The 21,419-nt window shown below is 43.8% G+C and overlaps 1 protein-coding gene across 2 annotated transcripts in view; it reads left to right on the top strand.

Annotated features, from left to right (window-relative positions):
- Positions 1–21,419, top strand: part of LOC105560845 (probable nuclear hormone receptor HR3) — a 98,768-nt gene that overhangs the window by 19,694 nt on the left and 57,655 nt on the right. The window contains exon 1 of one of the 2 annotated variants that reach the window (XM_012010311.1): positions 12,054–12,370. The exons of the other annotated variant lie outside the window; for it this stretch is intronic. Coding sequence (XP_011865701.1) covers positions 12,247–12,370 — 124 coding nt within the window. The 5' untranslated portion in view covers positions 12,054–12,246. Of the gene's footprint in view, positions 1–12,053; positions 12,371–21,419 lie in introns of those variants that run through there. 2 annotated transcript variants of the gene reach the window in all.

The following is a 21,419-nucleotide window of genomic DNA, read 5'->3' as shown; positions in this document are numbered from 1 at the left end:
ATACAGAGAGAGAGAGAGGGGGGGGAAGTTCTCTATTATGAGATAGGATTCTAATGTGAGATAGTAGGTTTTCAACGTCCAAATTCAATGGCAAATCTTTTTTCGCAACAATGATACCATCTATTTTCTATCTAATATAATGTGTCTAATATAACAATAATCAATTTTTCACTTCACACCCTCAGAGAGAATTTCTGTTACCGAGACAAAAAATATTCTTGACGCATTTATATTTCTCACGACCTCGTTTAGTATAAAAATAAGACAATATCAAAATGAGATCAATAATTCTTATTTTCCTCTATCGAATTAGAAAAGATTGACTTACTATATTCAGACAAGAGTAACTTATATATTATAAATGTAAGTTTATATATTCTTGCGCTTAGAATGTTTCCCTCCATTTTCTCTCCATCTTGCAACGCACGAAGTTGGCAGCACGATACTCGACAAAAGACGAGACATACTATCACTTTATTTTAGATTATAGAATTTTTCATTTAAGATTAAAATATTCCTTTCTCTGTGATAAATATGATTGGCGCTTAGGAGCCTATTTCTTAATAGCGGACTTTCCTATGTATATATAGAGGGGGGGGAGAAGTATCATAATAACAGGATTTCACGTGATTCGTGAAATGCTGATAAAATTCTCAATTCAGGCTTCGACTCAAAACCGCAACGTCCTCGACCGTTCGATTCGCCGCTCTTTTGTGTCCGGTTTCAAGCCGCATTGGGTCATTGACAGTGGATGCGCGTAAATAACAGTAATTTGTCGTTTCCATCACAGACGAGATAACCGGTAGACGATTGCGTCACAAGTCTTCTACCAAACCCGCACGACTCCACGCCCATGTGGTCGGCAGAACTGTGAGAATTCGCAATAACAGTAGTATCGCCGCTCGCATAACAGTACAGTGTTGCAATTTTATGTTGCTCCTCGTTGACCTATTTACTAATCGCGCTCAAACAATTTTTAATAATAGCCGAGGCGATGGAAAAAATGGCAGGACCTGTTCCTTTTTTCATCATCATTCAGTCGCGAAAATTAGCTCTAACGTTACGTTGAAATTATAGCAATATAAATGCAATGAGCATTACGTGAATCGTGACGATAGATGATAGTTTGTTAATTGAAAAGGCACGTTATCAACTGTATTCCTTTATTATTTACCGTCGCGATGAATACAGAAGGAAAAGTATCAAAATGAAAACGAGAGTAAGCGGCCGCTCGAAAGTTTCGCAAAATTTTCGCCCAGGTGTTAAACCTAGCTGCAATAATTACATACAATTATCAACCTAATGTTTTTCAGAAGTGTGCTCGGCGCGGGGATCTATTGTCCACGAAACTATATAAACTTGCAACGTTTCACACTAAGTATTTCCGGGTGCTCCCATGTGCGGGTACTTTGTAATCCGAACGATCCGAATTCGAAAACGTTCGACAGCTCTTCCGTCTCTCGCGCACAATATCGGTGCGGTTTTTTTTATATTATCCGATTTTTAAGAATTCCGGTTCATTTTTTTCACGGCCAGATAATGGGAACCCTCTTCCCGTTCGGGCCGATCGATTCGATCGCCCCGCGTCTTCCCACGTACCTGCGGAGAAGCCGTCATCTGGAATAATGCGCGAAACGACAATGAGCTCGAGTGGGAGGGAGTGAACGACCTAACGGTGCGATATCGAGTGTCGCGGATGCTTTTATACGATCATCGGGAAAAGGTTCTATATATTTCGGTCCTAAGCGACTAGGAACTCTGTGTGTTGCGCCGAGAAAAGAAACGCCGATATGACAATATCGGGCGACGCCAAATTTCAAGCGTTAAAGTTTCATTTGATATAATTGGACTAATTACGTAAGTATGAAGTCGATTCCGTGGAAATGTGAAAATGAATATGAAACTATGGAATAAATGTGAGAATAAAGGAACTGTACCTACGACGATCGTTTAAGAAAGAGGAATGAATGAGAGATGGAATACTTACTTGACGGGAAGGTGATAGAATAAAGCACTTTGGGTAAAAACGCCAGCAAATTCAAAGGGAGAGGAGGAGCGCGGCGATTGCGATTTATTTATGGCCGTGGCAATTATTGGATTTTTTCGGGTCATTAAGATCTACATTATCAACTTATGTCTCTCGAAAAAACGCGCATCGACGCTCGTTATTAAATTTCTTCTTCCCCCGTATCTCAGCGCTTGCGATTTATCACACAACCGCCCGTTAAAAATATTCTCTGCCAAGTTTATCAGCGATCTCTCTAATTACTACATTAATCTTAATTCATTTATTATATTACTCATTAGGTCAACTTTATATTTAAGTATTAAAAAGTCATTAATTTAATTTTAACTCCTCTACTCTAACTACGGCGGATAATGAAATTACTCCGAGCAATTCTCTTCACTGTGAATTGTAACTCGAAGTAATTAATTTTCATTGTTATTATTTTTTTTATATTACTTCAACGTGTATACATCCTGGAATACGAGAAGATAATAAGACATATATTTATTAGCGAATTCGGCAGCTTGCACTGGCGCGCACCGAGTGCACACCAAGTCTTGTTCAGAGTCTACTCTTATATTTATGGTCATCTCAAGTACATGTCCAAAAACTATTTAGCCAAAAAACTGATCCGTACGAATGCTATACAGATCATTTTACTGGCTAAAAAGTATTTCAAAAAGTACCTAAGACGACCCTTAAGTATAAGAATTGACTGTAAACAGGTCTAAGGCCGGTATTCATAGTCGATTCTTATTTTAAAATCATCTTAGGTGTTATCTTAAGAGGCTAATACGGCTCTGTGATTTGTTATAAAAACACATTAAGAATATATTTAAGATGATCTTAAATATAAGAACGGACCATGAATACCGGCCTTAGTGCAGGCTGTCGAATTTGCTATAAGATTGGAACACAACGAAGGGACACTGCTCGATCAAGTTTGCAATTTCCTCAATGGGAAGCTTAATGTACAGTAATGGACATAATGGTAGCAACACTTTTTTTATCAGTTTAGGGACATGCATTTAGATTGTTTATACGTTTCAAAATCTTCTTCTCCGAGGTTTATTTTACTCGATGGCCATTCCGAAACCATCTCGATCGTTTTCGATCTATTTCTCGAGTTCGTAGACTTGCTTAAAAAAAAAAGTGTCGTACTCTGTCCAACACTGTACGTCCAAACTAAAAAGGATGGCACGTTGAAGTGTCCGGCTGCCGAGTCAACCTTCGCTCGCATAAATCCCCGGCACCTTCTTGAAATTCTCATCAGCGTTCGGTTCCCGATAGCCAAACGTTATTTCGGACTGCGCCGCTCCGACTACGGGATCAGGATTCACGATTAGCCTTAACGGTGGCACCCGGGTGACGACGACGGCAATGTCTTTCCGTTAAGCGAGTAACGCCTGCCTCGTTGCAGCGACGACGACGACGACGACGTCGACGACGACGACGGCATCCCTACCAATCGATCGCTTCTAGGATCGATCGTCGCACGGCGAGTGCGTGCGCCATCCTGTAACCGGCCTCACTGCTCGTAGACAGAAAGTAAACGCTTTTAACCCCCTCTCCACTTCCCCTCCACCCCCTTCTCACATATATGTGTTACATTTACGGAGGGATCGTTATGAAATCATCGTTTATTATATTTATTAGCGCGCAACGAAGAGCTGGGATAATCGGGACGTCGCACTGAAAAAAATTTCTGGTTGAATATGGACGAATCAGATAATTCCTTTAGGATTTACCAGAATTCCTGTAATCCTACAGAAATTCTGGTAAATCCTAAAGGAATTCTGGTAAATCCTAAAGGAATTATCTGATTCGTCCATATTCAACCAGAAATTTTTTTCAGTGCGGGTTTAAAAAACGTGGCGTTTTAAATGTGGCCTTACTAATGGATTTTCAGGCGATCTCTGACTAAACGGAGCTACTCGCGTAATTAGTAATTTGACAGAAATGATCTTTCTTCAAATCAGTTAGAGACGTTCGTATATGAAAATTGCAAACGGGTACACGCACTGAAAAAATTTCTGGTTGAATATGGACGAATCAGATAATTCCTTTAGGATTTACCAGAATTCCTGTAATCCTACAGAAATTCTGGTAAATCCTAAAGGAATTCTGGTAAATCCTAAAGGAATTATCTGATTCGTCCATATTCAACCAGAAATTTTTTTCAGTGCGTGAATGCGAAACCATTGAAATTGCCGCCCAAGCATCTGCGATATCTAAAAATTAGATAAGTTTATCGCGACCGAAAATAGCAGCAGAATCTATAAATTGGTATCCACATTAGAATTTATAGCTCCCCTAATAACCTTTTTCCGTATGACATCATGTCGCCGCAGTGATGTAATGTAGCATACGCGGGTATCCGAGCTTTTCAAGCCTGAAGCCACCTCAAAAGCGTACATATTTTTATTATGAACATTCCACGTCCGCCCTTTGTAATCAGGACGGTTAACATCGAAGGGGATTCCTTACGATCGGAGCATCGTCCGTGCGGAAGACTCCGGAAAGTATCGTAGGGAGCACCGGAGCCGCGACTCGACCTACCCCAACGTGATCCTGTTTACAGCACAACCCTACTACCCTTTTCCTCTCGCATCTCTTCAGTCTCGACTTATCTAAAAGCCCTCTACCTTCCGCTCCTCCTTTCTCACCCTGCCACCCCATTCTTCTCTTCCGTCGCGAGAGTTTCCTTACTCGCAACGCGCACTCCCTCCTCCTCTCCTCCCTCGCATCCCCTCCGCGTCCCTTCCGCCCTTCCCCCGCCTCCCACTTTGTGCCCTGCGCACCGAGCCCTCCTCACCGTCGCGCTCGCGCTTTCTTCGTTTCTCTTTCTCTCTCCCTCTCTCTCTCTTGCTTCCCTTCCCTCTCTCTCCAGCCGACTTGCAAACGCGAAAGACCGACAAAGAGGCATTGATAGAGAGGGGGACGAGAGAGGGAACGAGAGGGCGAACGGTGGGGCTGGCTCTCTCTGGTCTTGCGCGACGCGTACCAGTCAACCCAGAGCCACGGTCGCGCGACAGCCACGGTGCCCGTTAAAGGGATCGTTTGCAGCCGACGGAGAGTCGCGATTTCCCTCAAGTGCCTCGCGGTATCCCCTCGGTCCCCACCCCCCCGCCCCTCTCCCGCGCGAGCACCGTGCGCTCGGCCGTGCCCGTATCGGAGTGACCCGCGGAGTGAGCCGCGTGCGTTCTCCAACATCCGCGGAGTGACCGGCACACGCAGAGTGCACCGCATCGCGCCGCGCCGCACCGCGCCGCGCGGCAATCTCGCGAGAGGGAGAGGAAGAGAGGCGCGCGCGCGCGCGCGCGCGCGATCTCGGGTGGCCCTCCGCGTGTCACCGGATCGGCGGCTGCAGCTGACCGCGCCGCGGTCCGCGAGAAGAGGAGACCGATGGCACGCGGCGAGCCGGGGCCCGTCCTCGCGGTTGCTCGGCCCGCGTGCGGCCCTCGCGCGCGGATAGTCGGGATGCGGAGGGGCCGCTCGTGACTGTCCGCGCGAGTGTGCCAGTCGACGCCCCGCGGCGAGCGGACCCCGCGGTGTAACGGAGCGGACGGAGGTGGACGGCATCGACGTCGCGCCCGTCGTTGTCGTCGCCGTCGTCGTTGCCGTCGTTCTCGCCCGCGCCCTCGCTGCGCACTTGCGGACGTCGTCGTGCACGTCGTCCGTTAACCGGCGGCGCCGCGACGAGAGGGAAAAAGAGGAGTATCGACGTTTTCTCGTGCCGGCGCCGCGCCGGGGTGCCACCCCTTGCGCGCGGAGGGACCGCAGCGGCCGGCCCGCACGGGCCGCACGGCGCGTCAGTGAAAGTGAGTGATGCGAGCGCGTCCGCCGACGCGGAGGTGGGGGGAGGAGCGAGCAAGTGTCACCGCGACTTCTCCGGGGCTGTTTTCGCCCCCTTGTGATATCTCGGCCCGCGTCCTCGGGGATCGCTGCGACGTTGCGGAATCGTCCGGTCTGTGACGAGCGACGAACACGCTGGTGGGTCGCGGGTTTCACCTTATTCCCCTCGGCTCGTTTCGTGCGGGCTTCACCCCCTTCCCCGCCCTGAGGGGGCGTCTTTACGAAAGAGCTTACTTCGTAACGATGGCCAGATAGCGACGCGAAAGTTGATCTCGAGGGTCGATGCCGCAGTGCGTTATCTTTTTCGTCAATGAAAAGTTGGTATCGTCACGCGGGGTTGCTGTGTCCCCCGTTTATACGTTCAACACTTTAGTGTCCCCTGGGAGCCTCGGGATGGTTCAAGTAGACACATTTTATAAGTATTCCTTTGACGCCGTCAAATTTATTCTGTCATATCCCCTGTAAACAGTCACTTGAAGTAGGTGATTCATCTTTGCCTTTGCTAAATTAAATTTTCTACTCAATATTTAACGCGCGATATACCGAGTGTATCTTTCTGACACATGTTCGGCGCTGAATATATAAGTGTGTCCGGTTTTCATTTACGCGATTGAGAATATTTAACTACGCGAGATATAATATATATATATTATAATATTTTAGCACTGGATAGTAGGACAGTCATATTATATTCAGCGCTAAATGCAACGGAAATGCCGATTTGAAATATGATATCGAGTTACTTTTTTATTGCAAAAAAACTCGGGAGGGGTTTCGTATAATATTTCGAAAAAGTGTGATTTATTCTTTTCGAATGACCCGCGGATCCCAATTAATGGATCCCTTTCCTCGGAAAAAATTCACTCGGCTGAAGAAAACGGCTTGTTGGCGATAGAACATAATAGAATATAAATGATGCGCTTTTCATTCTCGCATCATCGATCTTCCACGACTTTTCCCTGTTCTCTCGCATCCACGAGCGTTTACGATTTCGCGACATTTATGCTGCTTTCTCTCCCTCTCCTGCCTCCGTTTCTGCCGCTCTTTCTCGCTCTCCTTCTCTCGCCCACTCCAGCATTTACCTCCCGGTTATGGATATTATTAAGTAATACCTACATCGCACGCACGGCGATACGGACGCGCGAGCGTGTGCGTGCGCGCCAGCGCGCGCGCGCGCGCACGCTGCACGCAGGCGAATGGAAAAGCGCGGGTTCTCATTCCGGCGGTGTGTCTCGCACTCGCGAGGCTATAACCGGAGATTTGCTCCTTTCCCAATGCGACCGAACGCCTGCTAGAGGAGCTAACAACATTTCAATACGATAACGGATTGTCTCGGAGATGGAAATCAATACAAGGAGCACACACGGGGTGCCCGGCGTATTTTCGCGTTATAATTTCGAGTTCTTTTATTTCGCGACAAACTCGAAATCGTATTTCTCTCTCCTTCTCTCTCAGTGCGACTCTCCCGAATTTTTTTTTTAGCCTCACGCATATTTTTGATCTTTGTCCTTCATGCGTCAAATAGTTTGGAACGAGGTTCCTCGGTGTAAAATCTTGCGGGGGGGGTGGAAATTGTGGAAGGGACGAGGTGTCATTCGGTAATTAGGCTCGAACTTGTACGGCGTTCGAAAACTGTGCGGCACCAACTAGGCACGATGGGATAATTTACATGGCGTAATCATAAAATGTATATTAGAAGATAGACTATTCTCGTTGTTATCTACGACGGTGTCCTCGCGCGGCGACCGGAAGTACTCACGTGACGCGACGGGACGAAGACGACGATAGGAAACATGAATTTACGTTGCGCGCGAAATGCCCGAAAATGTCGGGAAATATCAGCCGCGAAGTCGTCTCTCGGTTAATTAAAACTCCATTAAACTAATAGGTCGCGTGCTCGAAATTAGGCGAAAAAAACGGAGCCTCGTTATTGATCCTGAGCATCGATTCGCCCGGGAACTCTTTAATTTCAAACGAGCCCTTAACCGTACCGCGAACTCTCGCGAGCGTGCACACACACACACACACACACGCGCGCGCGCTAATACTAGTTCTACATTTTATTCGATGTCGAATTATGTGACGTTTAACTTATGCACGTGAATTTATTCGCGATTAAGAATGTATTGCGTTTGCCGTTTGCAAACTGCCCGGGAGAAGATCATTTATTTACATAGATCAAATTCGATGTTTCGCCAACTGCTACCTTCGCCGAATGCACGAAATAAGTGTGCAATAAGTCGCCTTTCTTAGGTCGCCAGGTAGGAATAAGCGCGAGTCGCGTGCACACGGTCGGGTCACCTGTGCATCTCTCTCTCTCTCTCTCTCTCTCTCTCTCTCCCCCCCCCCCTTTTCTCTCTCGTGATAATAGCTATGCCGTAATAACGCCGACGACACGCTCGTGCCAGAACCGAAGTATATGCTCGATGTGTACGACCTAAATAAGATGCGATGCCCCCCCAGGGCGAAAGTAATTCACACGCGCGAACGGGAGCTCGTGCGCGCACACGCCGTACTTCACCGACTTTTAGACTTTATTCGCCGCACGGTTCTGATAACATTTGCACCTTACTACACCTGACTTTACCGTTAGCACACGCGTCGGCTCGGATGAGTACACCGGCCGCGGTTGTGGTAATTTATTAATTTTATTTTGCCGTATTATTTATCGGTTTAACAACGCCCTCACGCGCGTATCTCCCTTTATGCTACGTATAAAAAAAGAATAATTAAAATACAAACGTTAATTGTATCTTAATAATGCAATACAATACAAAGGATAATATGTTTTACAGAATATGAGAAAAAAATTATCGCACAATTTAAATTGACGACGACAAAATGTAAACAATATGTTCCGTATTTTAAATATTGTTTGGTTATAACATAACGGAATAATTTTTATTGAACTTTTGCGCGCATAAAGCTCACCTAACTATGTCCGTTCCCCAATTAAGATTGAATCGTGCTAATTGAGGACCGAAAATTGGAATAAAAATGTACTATAAAGCACTTTGTTCGGCCATTCGATTGTTATTATTACAAAATTATATAATTGGCTTAGGAGCGATTTGCATATATCTGCCTCGTCCCGATAGACAACGCGATCTCTCTGCTCGTCGTGGAGGAGATGCGCTAGACGCCATGCTAAAGCGAAGGAGAGACAGAGCGAGAAGGATAGAGATTGAGAGGGAGCATCGAGTCAGTAGGCTAGTGGGAACGTAAACCGTACGTACGGTACCGCGAGCCCTCTCCCTCTTTCCTCTATCTCATACTTTCCGCCTTCCTTTCTCTTCTCTCGCAATTTTCTCCTTCCATTGTGATCCGTCGACATCAACACGCACACACACGTGTGCTACATATATAAATACATGTAATATGTGAATCCCATATACATTTATACATGTATATATGAAATATATGTACAGTACCGGTCAAAATTATATCGTCTTTCGATGTTTTGAGCATAGCAAGCATTTAAAGTGCACGAATGAAAAAGTCCAAAATCATGGTGTATTTTGTCAAATTTCATTATCCTTCGTGTACACAAGACGCATCTGTTATCGGGCGTCTACGGTAAAATTTTGAACGCATTCGATGCACTTTGACGGAAGTTGTGCTCGGAAGACTTAAAGGCGATATAATTTTGCCGGCACTGTACACATAGTATATAACGGATTTCAGGATTCTTTAGGGAGTAGCATTTCCTAAACGAGCGTAAGAATTCCCTTTATAGGTCCCGAGATTAGAATAATATTAACGTTCCAAGTAGAACATGTTGGTTTTTTCTGCGTTTCCTAAACATTCTGAAATATTGTATACATTTAAAAACGTACGTAAATTACTACCTGGGATGTGTCTGGTTTCTGAATTACTAGCTCTTTGGAATTCTTAGATTGTTGAATCGTAACACAAAATGCTCGCATCCTTTGATCAATCGATGCCCAGATCTTTTTGTGAGCCCAGTATACCTGCATTCTTGAAATTTTCCCTCTTGCTTTCGGAAATAATTAAAGAGCCGCAACGGCTATTTAAACTTCAATCGTACACTGAGAAAAATATCCCGTCCTATCAGTCGGATAACCACTTACATATTAACAAACGGACACATTCAACTAAATTGTATTATATATCCGATGGAAAATATAATCGGTTCTTCGATCGAGTTCCATCGGTAACTGCAATTTCATTGGATAAATTTCCTCGAATATGTCCATAATTTAATCGGAGAACTTAACCAGACAGACCGATGGTTAATTTTCCACTCGCTACTTAATCGATTTATCCAATGGAAATTTTTCTCAGCGCAGAGTCGCGCGAAATTCCAATTGCACACACGAAATTACACAGGAGTCATTGAGCAAAGACGCGACTTTCATCTCGTCGAGTCACTTGAGTCGCATCATCGGTGTAGACTTTTTTTGGGACACCCTGTACGGGTGGGTGGTCGGCGTTGTGAAGCAGGCTCGCAAGCTCGGCCGGTGGTCGCCGAGCTTCGCTCGATAGCGATGCGCGGTTCCCCCTCGACGCGAGCTCACCACTGCTTGCAACGCGGTTGGGATTAAAGGGGAACCATCGTGGTGCATGGAAATGCGGGATCGATGCGCCAGGAGTCGGCCGCTTTTTCGCGTCCGCTGCGGATCGATCGCTCAGGATTGATGACACGATGTCAGGTTTTATCCACTTGCTATTTAAATTCCACGCTTTAACTCGTCACTCCACTTTCATCGGACCTAAATGATTCCTGTGCAAGTCAATTTTCTATTCAAAAGCGCCGCGACTATTCTCCGCGGCGCGGGCAGTCGAACTCTCGTATTCCTGAGTGCGTATTTAATTCTTAAACGCGTATTTCATTTCTGTATTGATTTTGCAAAAAACCGCTAAATTATACAGAAAATGAAGTGTGAGATATTTTTAAGGTTCTCAGGTGGATCGCAAGCATTTAAATTACAAATTGATATTTATTCAATATATTATTATATTGATTTCTTTCCTGCTGCTCTGTTTTATCTAGCACTTGTAGTTTTATAAGAGAGATTTATTTTCGTCACCCCGTCATTTTAGAAAGTCGCTTCGGGAACTTTCGACGGGATTACATAAATGATCGCACAATTTAAGGTTTGCATCGGTGTTTTTCCGAATTGATCTGTTATTCTCGTTAATCCGCATTTCGTCACGATTTCTCCGTCATATGTCGCGAGCGACTTTCCTCTAATCGTCAATTCTCCGTTTTCTCGCTATCTGGCGAAATTAATATCTTGTCCTACCCGAAGTGAGATAGCACGAAACGATCCGATGGAAGTTGTAATCGCCAATCGCGTGAGAGCTAACTTTATGCTTGTTACTTCTTCTCCTTCTCGTATCTCGAAACTAAGGAAATATATGGCAGAGTGAAATGAGAAAATATATTTACAATAGGCCTCTGCTTGTTGAATTAACTTGGCTGCATATTCGAAAGAGTTTGGATAAAGAAATTCCTTTTTTATTAAAATTTTATTGAAAAATACGTTTTTATTCAGGTTAAAAATAATGTAAAACATAAAGTATAACAAAAGGTAGAGTTTGAAACGAATTTTATCCGTATTAATCCGTAAAATTGTATGGCAAACGGATAAATTTTATTCATGTAAATTGACACAATATGACACAATGTAGGCTTTAATAAGGTTTTTCGTGTAAAGTTTCTTTCGATATGCAAAATCGTATTGGGGATGCGTAGAAAAGTAAGATGGCGGTCGTCATACATAGGCTCTCGCGCGATCGGCGCGATGGCAACTCCCTTTCAGATCGCAAGCAAGAAGAGAAATTCGGCGAAGCCATGTCACGTCGTTGGGTGCACGCGCGACTTCCGACGACAGCAACGACGGCTACGCGGACAACGACCGCGATAACGGCGAACGAAGCGAGCGCAACAACGTTAACGACCACGACGAACACTCGACTCGGCGTGCTGCGACTTCGGGGTGACTAGAGGAGAGTGGAGCACCTTCGGTACGAGCGTTAAGCCAACGACGACTGCCGCGCCGATCGAAGGGGGCGAGTGATAGTGCGCGATAAATCGTGTCACGTTGCAACGTCGTTGGGGTGGCGTGGAGGAGACGGAGAAGGAGGCGAAGGAGGAGGCAGAAGAAACGGACAAGACGGAAGGACGCTCTTAACCGGCGAATAAACTGCTCGCGAGTGTCGTACCGCGGTGCAATTGGACCTGTCGCCGTGGCAAAGAGCGAACGGCGGTGCGTCGGACCGAAGAGCGTGGCGAATCTTCGGGATTAACGCGGTTACGCGGCCGCGGATGTTACGCCGGGCCGGCGTAGGGCGCCCGTTGGTTCAGCAGGGCATCAGCCTGGCAGACGTCGGTCCACACCGTCACCACGGCATTCAACATGTTCGAGATGTGGAGCGCGGTGAGTTCCAAGCTGGAACACTCCGCGACCTCCTCGGGCTCGCCGTTGCCGTTGACCTCGCACGCGCCCCAGACACCCCACACCTCGTCAGGGAGCATAAAAGGTAAAAGGTCCGACTGAGAAGTTCACGGGGGGGGGGGGTGCTTGAGTATGGAAACTGGGTTGATCTGTAATATATAGAATACAGGTGCACGTGTATGTTACAGACCGATTGTGTGCACCGGCACGAATTAACTCAAGTGAGCTGACTGTTTTCCTTCCCCTCCTGTCTACAGATAAGATTTCTTAGATAGGAGTAGCGAACCGCCGTCTCGTAATTATTTAACTTAATTTATACGTACAGCTAAGAATTATGATTCATTTCAACGACATCCGGTAATCTTAGCTTGCCCCATCGAGTCTCAGAAAGAAACGTGAAATCAAGTAAATTAATGTAATTATAATTAGCGGCGACTGTATTTATACATTGTGGAAATCTAGAAAATATTTTGATCCGCGCGGTCCTGGACACTTGCCGGAGCTTAAGATTTTATCGAAACGAGCGACGCGTCGGATATTGGGATACTCGATCTTTAACCCTTTACGCTCATATATCATCTACATGACGAAATAGAACGAGATGTCTGATCGCGATTCGACGTGAATTATAAAATCCCATTAATCACGCGTGCGTCGAACGTTGTAATAAATCTCACGTTACACATCGCTGTGGCATATCCATTTGTGCACGAATCGTTCGCTTACGTTTTTAATATCCACTCGTGCAACGGCGGATAATCAATACCGAAAGTTACCTCTCGTGAGATAATTAGCATGCTAATTTGCAGTACGAAACGACGTATTCATCTGGCAACGATTAAGTCAGCCTCCAATGCCTTCTTTTTTCACAAACCTCTAATCAGATTAGTATTATGAATCACGAATTGTGCGGAATTAATTAAGGGTATGATATACTTGGTTGAATGTCGTCCGGTAAAAGTAAAATATTAACTGTCGCTGGTGCAACCATCGACGCGAGTGCAATTGCGCCTGGTTCAAAGGTATCCATTGCGAAATCAATGCATGGCCGTCGTCTCCGTCGTGATCGACGTTCGATACGTATACTGTCGTATTATTAACGATCCTCTCGATTAAAGCCGAAGCGCGTATATCGTGCACGCGTCTCGTTCTCTCTTATCGCTTGAATTTTTAATGCAAAAATTAATCCGTTATACATAGAAACAAAAAGAAGCGAAAACATGTTTACCGAACTATTTCATTTCGTGTGATTGCACTTATCGATGCCTGTAGGGACACGGGAGGAACAGATCGGCTGAAAATTATTTCTAATGGTAATGCATTAATAACGTCACGCGCACATCTTGTTACAATTTAATAAGTTTAATATATTATTTAACTCGGCGCATTAAGCTTATACATGTATAAATTTATTCGCGTATTATAGCGCATTAATTATAGCCATATGGATCGCGTAATTAATTTATAATTATCGTTGTTCGATCAATTTATAATTAACATTACATGACGCGAAACAGCTTTCTAATAAGGGCTAGACCCAAAAGTCACCACGGGACAACAAATTGTAATTAAAGTACTTTTTATTTACTCTCGCTTGAAATAATGTAACTAATTACTGTCGTGCGTTTCTTTTTGTCCAAATCGTATCTTGTACACGAGATCAACGAATAGAGAAGGACCTCACGGCAAGTCCATTTGCAAGGGCGCCGCGAATTCGTTCGACAGGAGACCCATTACCGCGTCTCCTCGCGCGTCTTTGCGCGTACGATATCACCAGCCGACCTCACATGGGCGTTCTTCTTACGGAGCTTTGCGCAACCCGTTCTTACGTAGGTACTTTCGCTTTGCATAATTCGCTCGGCATCGTGCGTTTCGTATCGAGTATTCGTATTCGGGACGACCGCGAAGCGCGATATCGTCACTTTCAGACATCTGCGAACCTTGTACAGGTATAAGCCCCCCCATAATCTCTCTCTCTCATTTTATCCCCTAAACATAACTCTTTTTATATTACATGTTAGGTAATATATTAATTTTTGAATACACAAGACAGTCGCGAGTCTTATTTCTGCAAATTATTCCGAGTTTAGAATTCTACGTTCAGGAAACTTTTACTGATGTAGGTTGAAGAATAACAAATCTCGTTATCAGTAACATTGTAGTTGAGCGATCTAAAAGAATCTTTGTAGTTTTCACTTTTATGTATGTGACTGAGATGTATATGAAAGACAAAGTTGTACATTTTGTGGATATAACAGTCATCAGATAAGTAACTTAGTATATAACATCGAAAATATTCGCGCTAAATGAAAGAATATATTGGAAAGATGACAATTGTGAACAACTGCGGATCGTAGTTTTCACAGGTAAATTCAATGACATTTTCGTTGGACAACATTAGCAACCTAGTTTTGGTGTTAATCAAATTAACCTAGTTTTTGCCTTGTAGATACCCGAAAAAGCCGCGTTTCTCGCAATATATTATTAGCCTACTGGATAATAATAGTTAAATGCATAAATCTCGAACGGACGTCGGATAACGGAGATGCACCGATTTCATAATCAAACCCTTGAACCGCATGTATAATGTTACAATGGTAATTATATCGCCGGTAATTGATACAATAATGCGATTATCTCTATTAGAAGGGTATCTATAATAGGAATGCAAATGCATACATTGTGAATATATTTTAAATAACAACTACATGTTATATAATTGAAGATAAGAATTGTAATATTCATACAAGGTAGTTCTTGTATGAATATCTTCGCCGTCTCTTCGTTTATGGATGCCTTGAACAATGCAGAAGTGAACTTTTTTTTCTACTAAATATGTGCACCTAAAGTATTAAAATTTTGTAACATTTTTTTTTAAATTACACGATTTTAATTACTACATTATTATAAACCACTAGCTTGATATTTTACCAATATGTCATATAAGTTTACGTCTCAAACATATATTCCTAATTGACCAGAGCTAACAAATGCGAAGAATTTAAAATATTCCCTGTAAATAATATATGGTAGAAAATTATGGCTTTTAATATCCTTTAAATGGAGAGCTATTTATAATGTTTCATGCCATTTTTAAAAAACTATTTATAAGCTTCAACAAAGTATAGAAAATCAATCGCGTGTATGCTCCTTAGGTACCAATTAAAGATTTAATTATAACATAATAAAAGGAGGGAAAGACTATTCTCCTGATGAAATGTCACATCAATTTTGTTAATCGTAATGCGGAAGAAGCGTTGATCCTCTTCGCGTGAGAAATCGCAATCATGTCGCGCGGGAAACTTCAATGTAAGATATAAATTAATTGTTTCATGTACTCTTGGAAACTTAATCCTAACTTAATACGAATCGTTAAAGTAATCAACAAATTAATTTATCGACGTCAACCGTAAAAGATGTTAATCATTAATTGATTGACAAACGTCTCACGGAAGATCAAACTAATTATATAACTTCTTCTAACATTTCAGATGCTAAATTACAATTTAGAAACTAATATATTTACAACACAATTAAGTTCTTTTCCACTATTATCCCAATTTCTTATTTAATAGGAATAATTTAATATGAAAATCTTATGTTTACTGTAAATTGGACATGTGGCTCAATACTTATTTATTTGATATTAATATTTATGCAACAAATTTCTATAATATACAGACAGCGAAAATACAACTATAACATTATACGAATAATATCTCGATATTTATTTTCGCGTAACGTATCTCCAACATCTTTCGCGAAAGAAACTTATTATATTGTTAGCATCCAACATATTTATTCAATCATTTAAGAAATCCTTTCCTTTTGCCGAACATTTTCACGTTTATTTGGGTTCTTAAGTGGTTAAATCGACAACGCGCGTAATGAGCGGTCGCGGCGAAACGGCGGCGTGCATCGATTTCGCAACGAAGAGCCTTCGAACCGGTCCGTTCGCTCCGAAAACGCGCCACCGTTCACCGTACAAGCGTATCTCACGTGGTCACAGCTTTCACCTGCGAAAAAATATCCCGACCGTCCGACCGACGTCCGACGACAAAATCGATCGAAAGTTCGTCATCGTCGCCGTTGTCGTCAACGTCCCACGACGCGTCGCGTCGACTTCGCCGAAACGGTGAGAGCGTCCTCCAACTTTTCCCTTTCGCGTCGCTGGGAATTTCGATGCGAGGCTTACCGTTCGTGAAGGGTTAGATAAGTAGATTGATGGGAATTTTATGGGAAATCTCTATGAGGGACGAGCCCTCTGGGAGAGCCACAAGTACTCTATTTACATGACTAAAGAGTGGCAATAAGGAGTTACGATCAATTTCGCTCGTGAAGACGCGGAGAAAACGAAAGCGATTAGTAAAAGAGAGATGCAAATGAGAAGACTATTGTGTGCACACACCCTCAGAACAGGATTTCTGTTACTGAGACAAAAGATATTCTTGACGCATTCATATTTCTCACAACCGAATTAAAAAAGACTGACTCTACTATATTGAGACAAGAGTAACTTGTATAAATGTAAGTTTATTTCTTGCGGTTAAAATAAATTTCCCCTCCATCTTACAACGCACCAAGTTGGCACCACGATATTCAACAAGAGACTATCGTTTTATTATAGATTTTAGAATTTTTCATTTAAAATTAAAATCAATTAGAAAATGAAGAGGCCGTTTAGGACCGGGCATAGGTGCAAGTAGCCAATTAAATTAATAAATGAATCCATATACCGTATTTTTTCCAACTTATCCTGCGCACCAGTTACATACCGGTCTTATAACACAGGTTAATCCCCGTAAGTGGAAGTGTTATCGTCAGTGAATTCACGTTTATAAATTATTTAATAATGCTATACATTAGCATCTAATAATTAAAATATTCCTTTCTCTATAATAAATATGATTGACGCTATATCGATCGTATTTTATGATACATTGAAGTGTAATAACATTGGATCCGGAAATGTTTTCTGCAGTGGGTGCAGGATTGTCAAAGCAGAAATAAATTCTTTGGTCAATTTGGCGTCGGCTAAAATGTAAATACAAACTAATATTGAACCCATTAAGTAATGGCACAACTTTACAATGGCACAACAAATGTAGCAACGTTCTATTATTATATAATTATATTAACGAAGGCAAATAAATATATTAAAAAAAAGTAATTATTTGTTTTGTTACAACGGCAATATAACGTTACAATAGCCTTATTGTTATTACCTCACTTAACAAACATTTGAATTATCCTTGACCTAGTAATTACGCTGAGGCGAATTGACAAATGTACGCGCGTATGTTGATTAATTCATACGTACGTAAACAAATTCATATGCAGTCAGTTAATCTCCACGATCAGTAAGTAAGATAACACGACAGTACAAAGGCGCGAATGGAGATGCATTACGAAATAGGCGAAAGGGATAATAGTATTATTGAACGGCGAAAAAAGTGGAGAATGCAATCTTCGGTTGGAAGTTGTTTACAGGCCGCGGCTATCTCGCGTCGCGAGTACTCGACCGCCTCGCCGAGCGTTTTATCTCGCAATTCCGCGACGATAATTCGTCCGCGATGCGAAAAGTCAATCGGCGGCGCGCGAAGCGCCGATCGCTCGCCATTATCATTTGAAATTGTACGCCGCCCCGCTAATAAAATATCGCGGGGCAATTTATTCGTCGAACGGCACGGCGGGATTTATTTCTACGCGCCGTCGTCGCCGTCGGTCGTCGCGCGGTCAGTCTCGTACTCGTCGTAATTATACTTTTACAACGATTCGCCCACCCTTCGGCGAGCCATTTCCTCGCCGTTACACGAGCGACACTTAATTTTATCGAATTTACGTCATCCGTTGTTGAAATTTTCTTGATCGACGTTTGGACCTTTCATCCAGTTTGCCCGCGGTATAGTTCTGGGAATAAGCTAGAGCGATATGTTCGACATTCGGTGTCGCCAATGAGCGCCTGATTCATTCATAGGTCTGCGCAGCTTCCTCTTTGCTCATGATATATAGATATACCATTAGAGTAATCGCGATAACAAATTTAAGTGATTTTCCTGCACATATAACAACGAGCAATTGATAAAATTAGATGTGGGATAAATGACAGCAATAAGTCGAGTAAAAAGTTATGTTCTTGCAATGCAGGGAAACAGTGTAACTGCAATAACAGCGACGAGAATCAATGACGGCTCGTCTCCGTTTCTTCTTTATCGCTCTTTCTCTTTTATATAGATTATATATACGCACAACACATATATTTCGTTTTGCGTGTTAAAACAAATTCCTTTTATTATCGCTTGATAATTTTATTAAAGAAAAGTTCGCTGGCAATTGAAGGACAATCGACCAGGTCGGCCCTTCGTGTCAATTACATTTGCCCCGTCGTCGCAGCCTTTTCTGACAAACTTAAGAATCCCAAGTGCAAATAAGCGCGAGACTTTGCGCGCGCAATATCAAAAATTGAATTGCAATGAACGCGATCCAATAAGCGAGCGCAAAAACGAGACGCTTATAACAATACGAGCAAATATAAACAATAGCGCGATAGTTACTTGTATGAAATCGCCGATGTAGTTGTTACCGTCGCTGCTGCTGCAGCTGCGGCTGCAGTTACAGGAGGTGGTGGCGGCGGCGGCGTCGGCGGTGGCGGCGGCGGCGGCGGCGGCGGCGGTGGAGGCAGCAACGGCGGAGGAGGACGGAGGAGGAACGGAAGCGTGGGTTCCCAGATCGATAGTTGCGCGGCCGTGCAACCGACGGGCGCTTCTCTCGTTGTGTCGACGTCGTCGTCGACGGCGACGACGACGACGACGACGACGATGCTGCTGCCGCCGCCACCGTCGCCGCCGCCATCGTCATCGGCGACGGCGAAACGTCGATACGCACGTGCACCGTTTCCGCATCGTCCGAAAGCGCGAGCGTTTCTCTCCGCGAGGAGACAGAAGGTTGGGTAAAGAGAGAAACGGGACGAACGAGGGGGGGGGGAGGAGAGGGGGCAAGGGAGAGGAAGGAGATGTAAAACAATGCTTCACTGCTGTTTTGTAATATCTCCCACTCTCTGTGACGAGAGAGGGACGAGGCTTTCCGGCTCGTCGATGCAAACGCTCCGTGTTAATGGAGTGCAAGAATCTCCGACTCGGTGAATACCGCTGGCTTTTCGGAAATACGGCGAAACGACTACGGGGCTTGCGGAGGGACCGTTGTCGATTTTTCAACGCGGTCTCCTGTGCATCTTTTTTTTTTTTACACTATCGTTTGCAAAGGAAATGTTATGCCCGTCGCAGGCTCGAGATTTGTAATGAAAGTTGAGAATTTCCACCGCCTGGTTTATCGCCATTAGCGCCAGCTTAATCTCCCACATTTGACACCAACTTTGCCTGTTCTTTCGAAAATCCCTTCCACTTGATTCGCGCAACGCGTTATCGCGACGATAAAACGGAAATGCAACGTTTCGAGTGACGATGAAAGTCAATTGTTTTTAGAAGACGATTATTTTGAAAGACCTGTAACGAAACGATCCCATCTTGCTGTGCTCAAGTACTCGAGATGTTACAAGACCCGAGAATCGCGAAGCGAGATTCCAGCGGAACCGGCAGCCTTGCGGCGAGAGGGCAACTTGCAAATCGCGGGATATGATACGGAAAAAGCGCGGTAATGCCTTGCGAGACGTGAACGAGTTCAGTGTAGTTTTTACTTCCTGTGCTTTCGTGCATTGAAAATGTGGGGAATCACTGACATAATGTGTCGACGAGTCTCGGGATCCTCCGAGGAGGAAGTTACGAAGCGGCGTGCATGCGCCTTGGGAGGCCAGCGCGAACCTCCTTAAAGCGGGATATCCCGATATCGCGCGAGCTTTAGGCACTTTTACGCTCGTATCGCGGGATACTCCCGCGTGAGATTCACGATAATAAAATCTGATGTTACCCTAGAAGAGCAATCTACGTGTACACGCAGATCTAACGCTGTTATTCCTCTAGAAATTTGTTCGTCGCTCATTGAAACGTCGAAAACATCCGCAACGTTTCTCCCTCGGGGAAAATAAGAGTGTCTATTGGAAAGAATTGAAAGATCCACGTGAATTCAGGTAATAATATACCCGATCAAAGTGTACGATTCGCTTGAAATTATCTCGCTGAATGGAGCTCCCTCGGTATCGATTAAGGGCGTGAAGAGGGAGCGCAGAAAGGGAAGATCATCGAACGGCTGTACGATCTCGGTGAGCTGCAACGCGATCGGATGTAGGACAACATTGCGAGCGTCTTGGCTCACCGACATCGTTACCGATTTAGACCTATCCGTTCGGACATACCTGTACGAGCGCTGTATCATTAGGCTCGTTAGCAGTGTCCTTGCAACTGAACGTCGATCTATCTCCAGTAGAGCCTCGGAAAGCCGAGATTGATTATACACCGGCTTACTTTGCACGCGTATCTTTTCCTTTGGCACCGTATCGCTCCTTACGTTGAAAGCAAACGTGAAAAAAAAATATAACAGATAACATATTACAAATAACTAATAAGAATATTCTTTAATGTCGCCAGCAGTAATTAACAGCGTCAGTGTTTTCTTGGCCGTACATCTTTAATAATACGGAAAATTTTCTTGCGAAAAATATTACCTCAGCCAGGGTTTGAACCTGGACCTCCCTACACTCTAGGCGGGGCGCCACACCAATTCGACCACTGAGTCCAGATTCAAACCCTGGCTGAGGTAATATTTTTCGCAAGAAAATTGGCTGTATTATTAAAAATGCCAGATACGGTCAAGAAAACACTGACGTTGATGTTTATAAATACTCAACGTGTTAATTAATAACCGTTGAAAATTACTTCGCGACAATGCGAATTGCGAGAAAGCATTGTAAATAATTTTTGTGTGTATAAATGGAAATACGGTGTGTGAATTTACATAACGTAGAATTAAAAAGTCTCTTGCATCATGACTTTTACTGCGAGGAAATAATAATGAAAAAATATTGGTAATATTAGCGAATGTGCGTCACACATTGAGAAGTTTAAGGAATAAAAATTAAAAGGGGACTCCTAAATCGAAGGCTCGATAGCAAATTGTTAGTTCTTCAATTTACAAACCGGCCAAAATTTTCACGTAGTGGCTTCTGGTGGAAACTTTTTTTT

The sequence above is a fragment of the Vollenhovia emeryi genome, unplaced genomic scaffold (genome assembly GCF_000949405.1).
Source record: "Vollenhovia emeryi isolate VEMERY1.0 unplaced genomic scaffold, V.emery_V1.0 DF939219.1, whole genome shotgun sequence".
Lineage (NCBI taxonomy): Eukaryota > Metazoa > Arthropoda > Insecta > Hymenoptera > Formicidae > Vollenhovia > Vollenhovia emeryi.
This window is presented reverse-complemented; position numbering and strand designations above follow the sequence as displayed.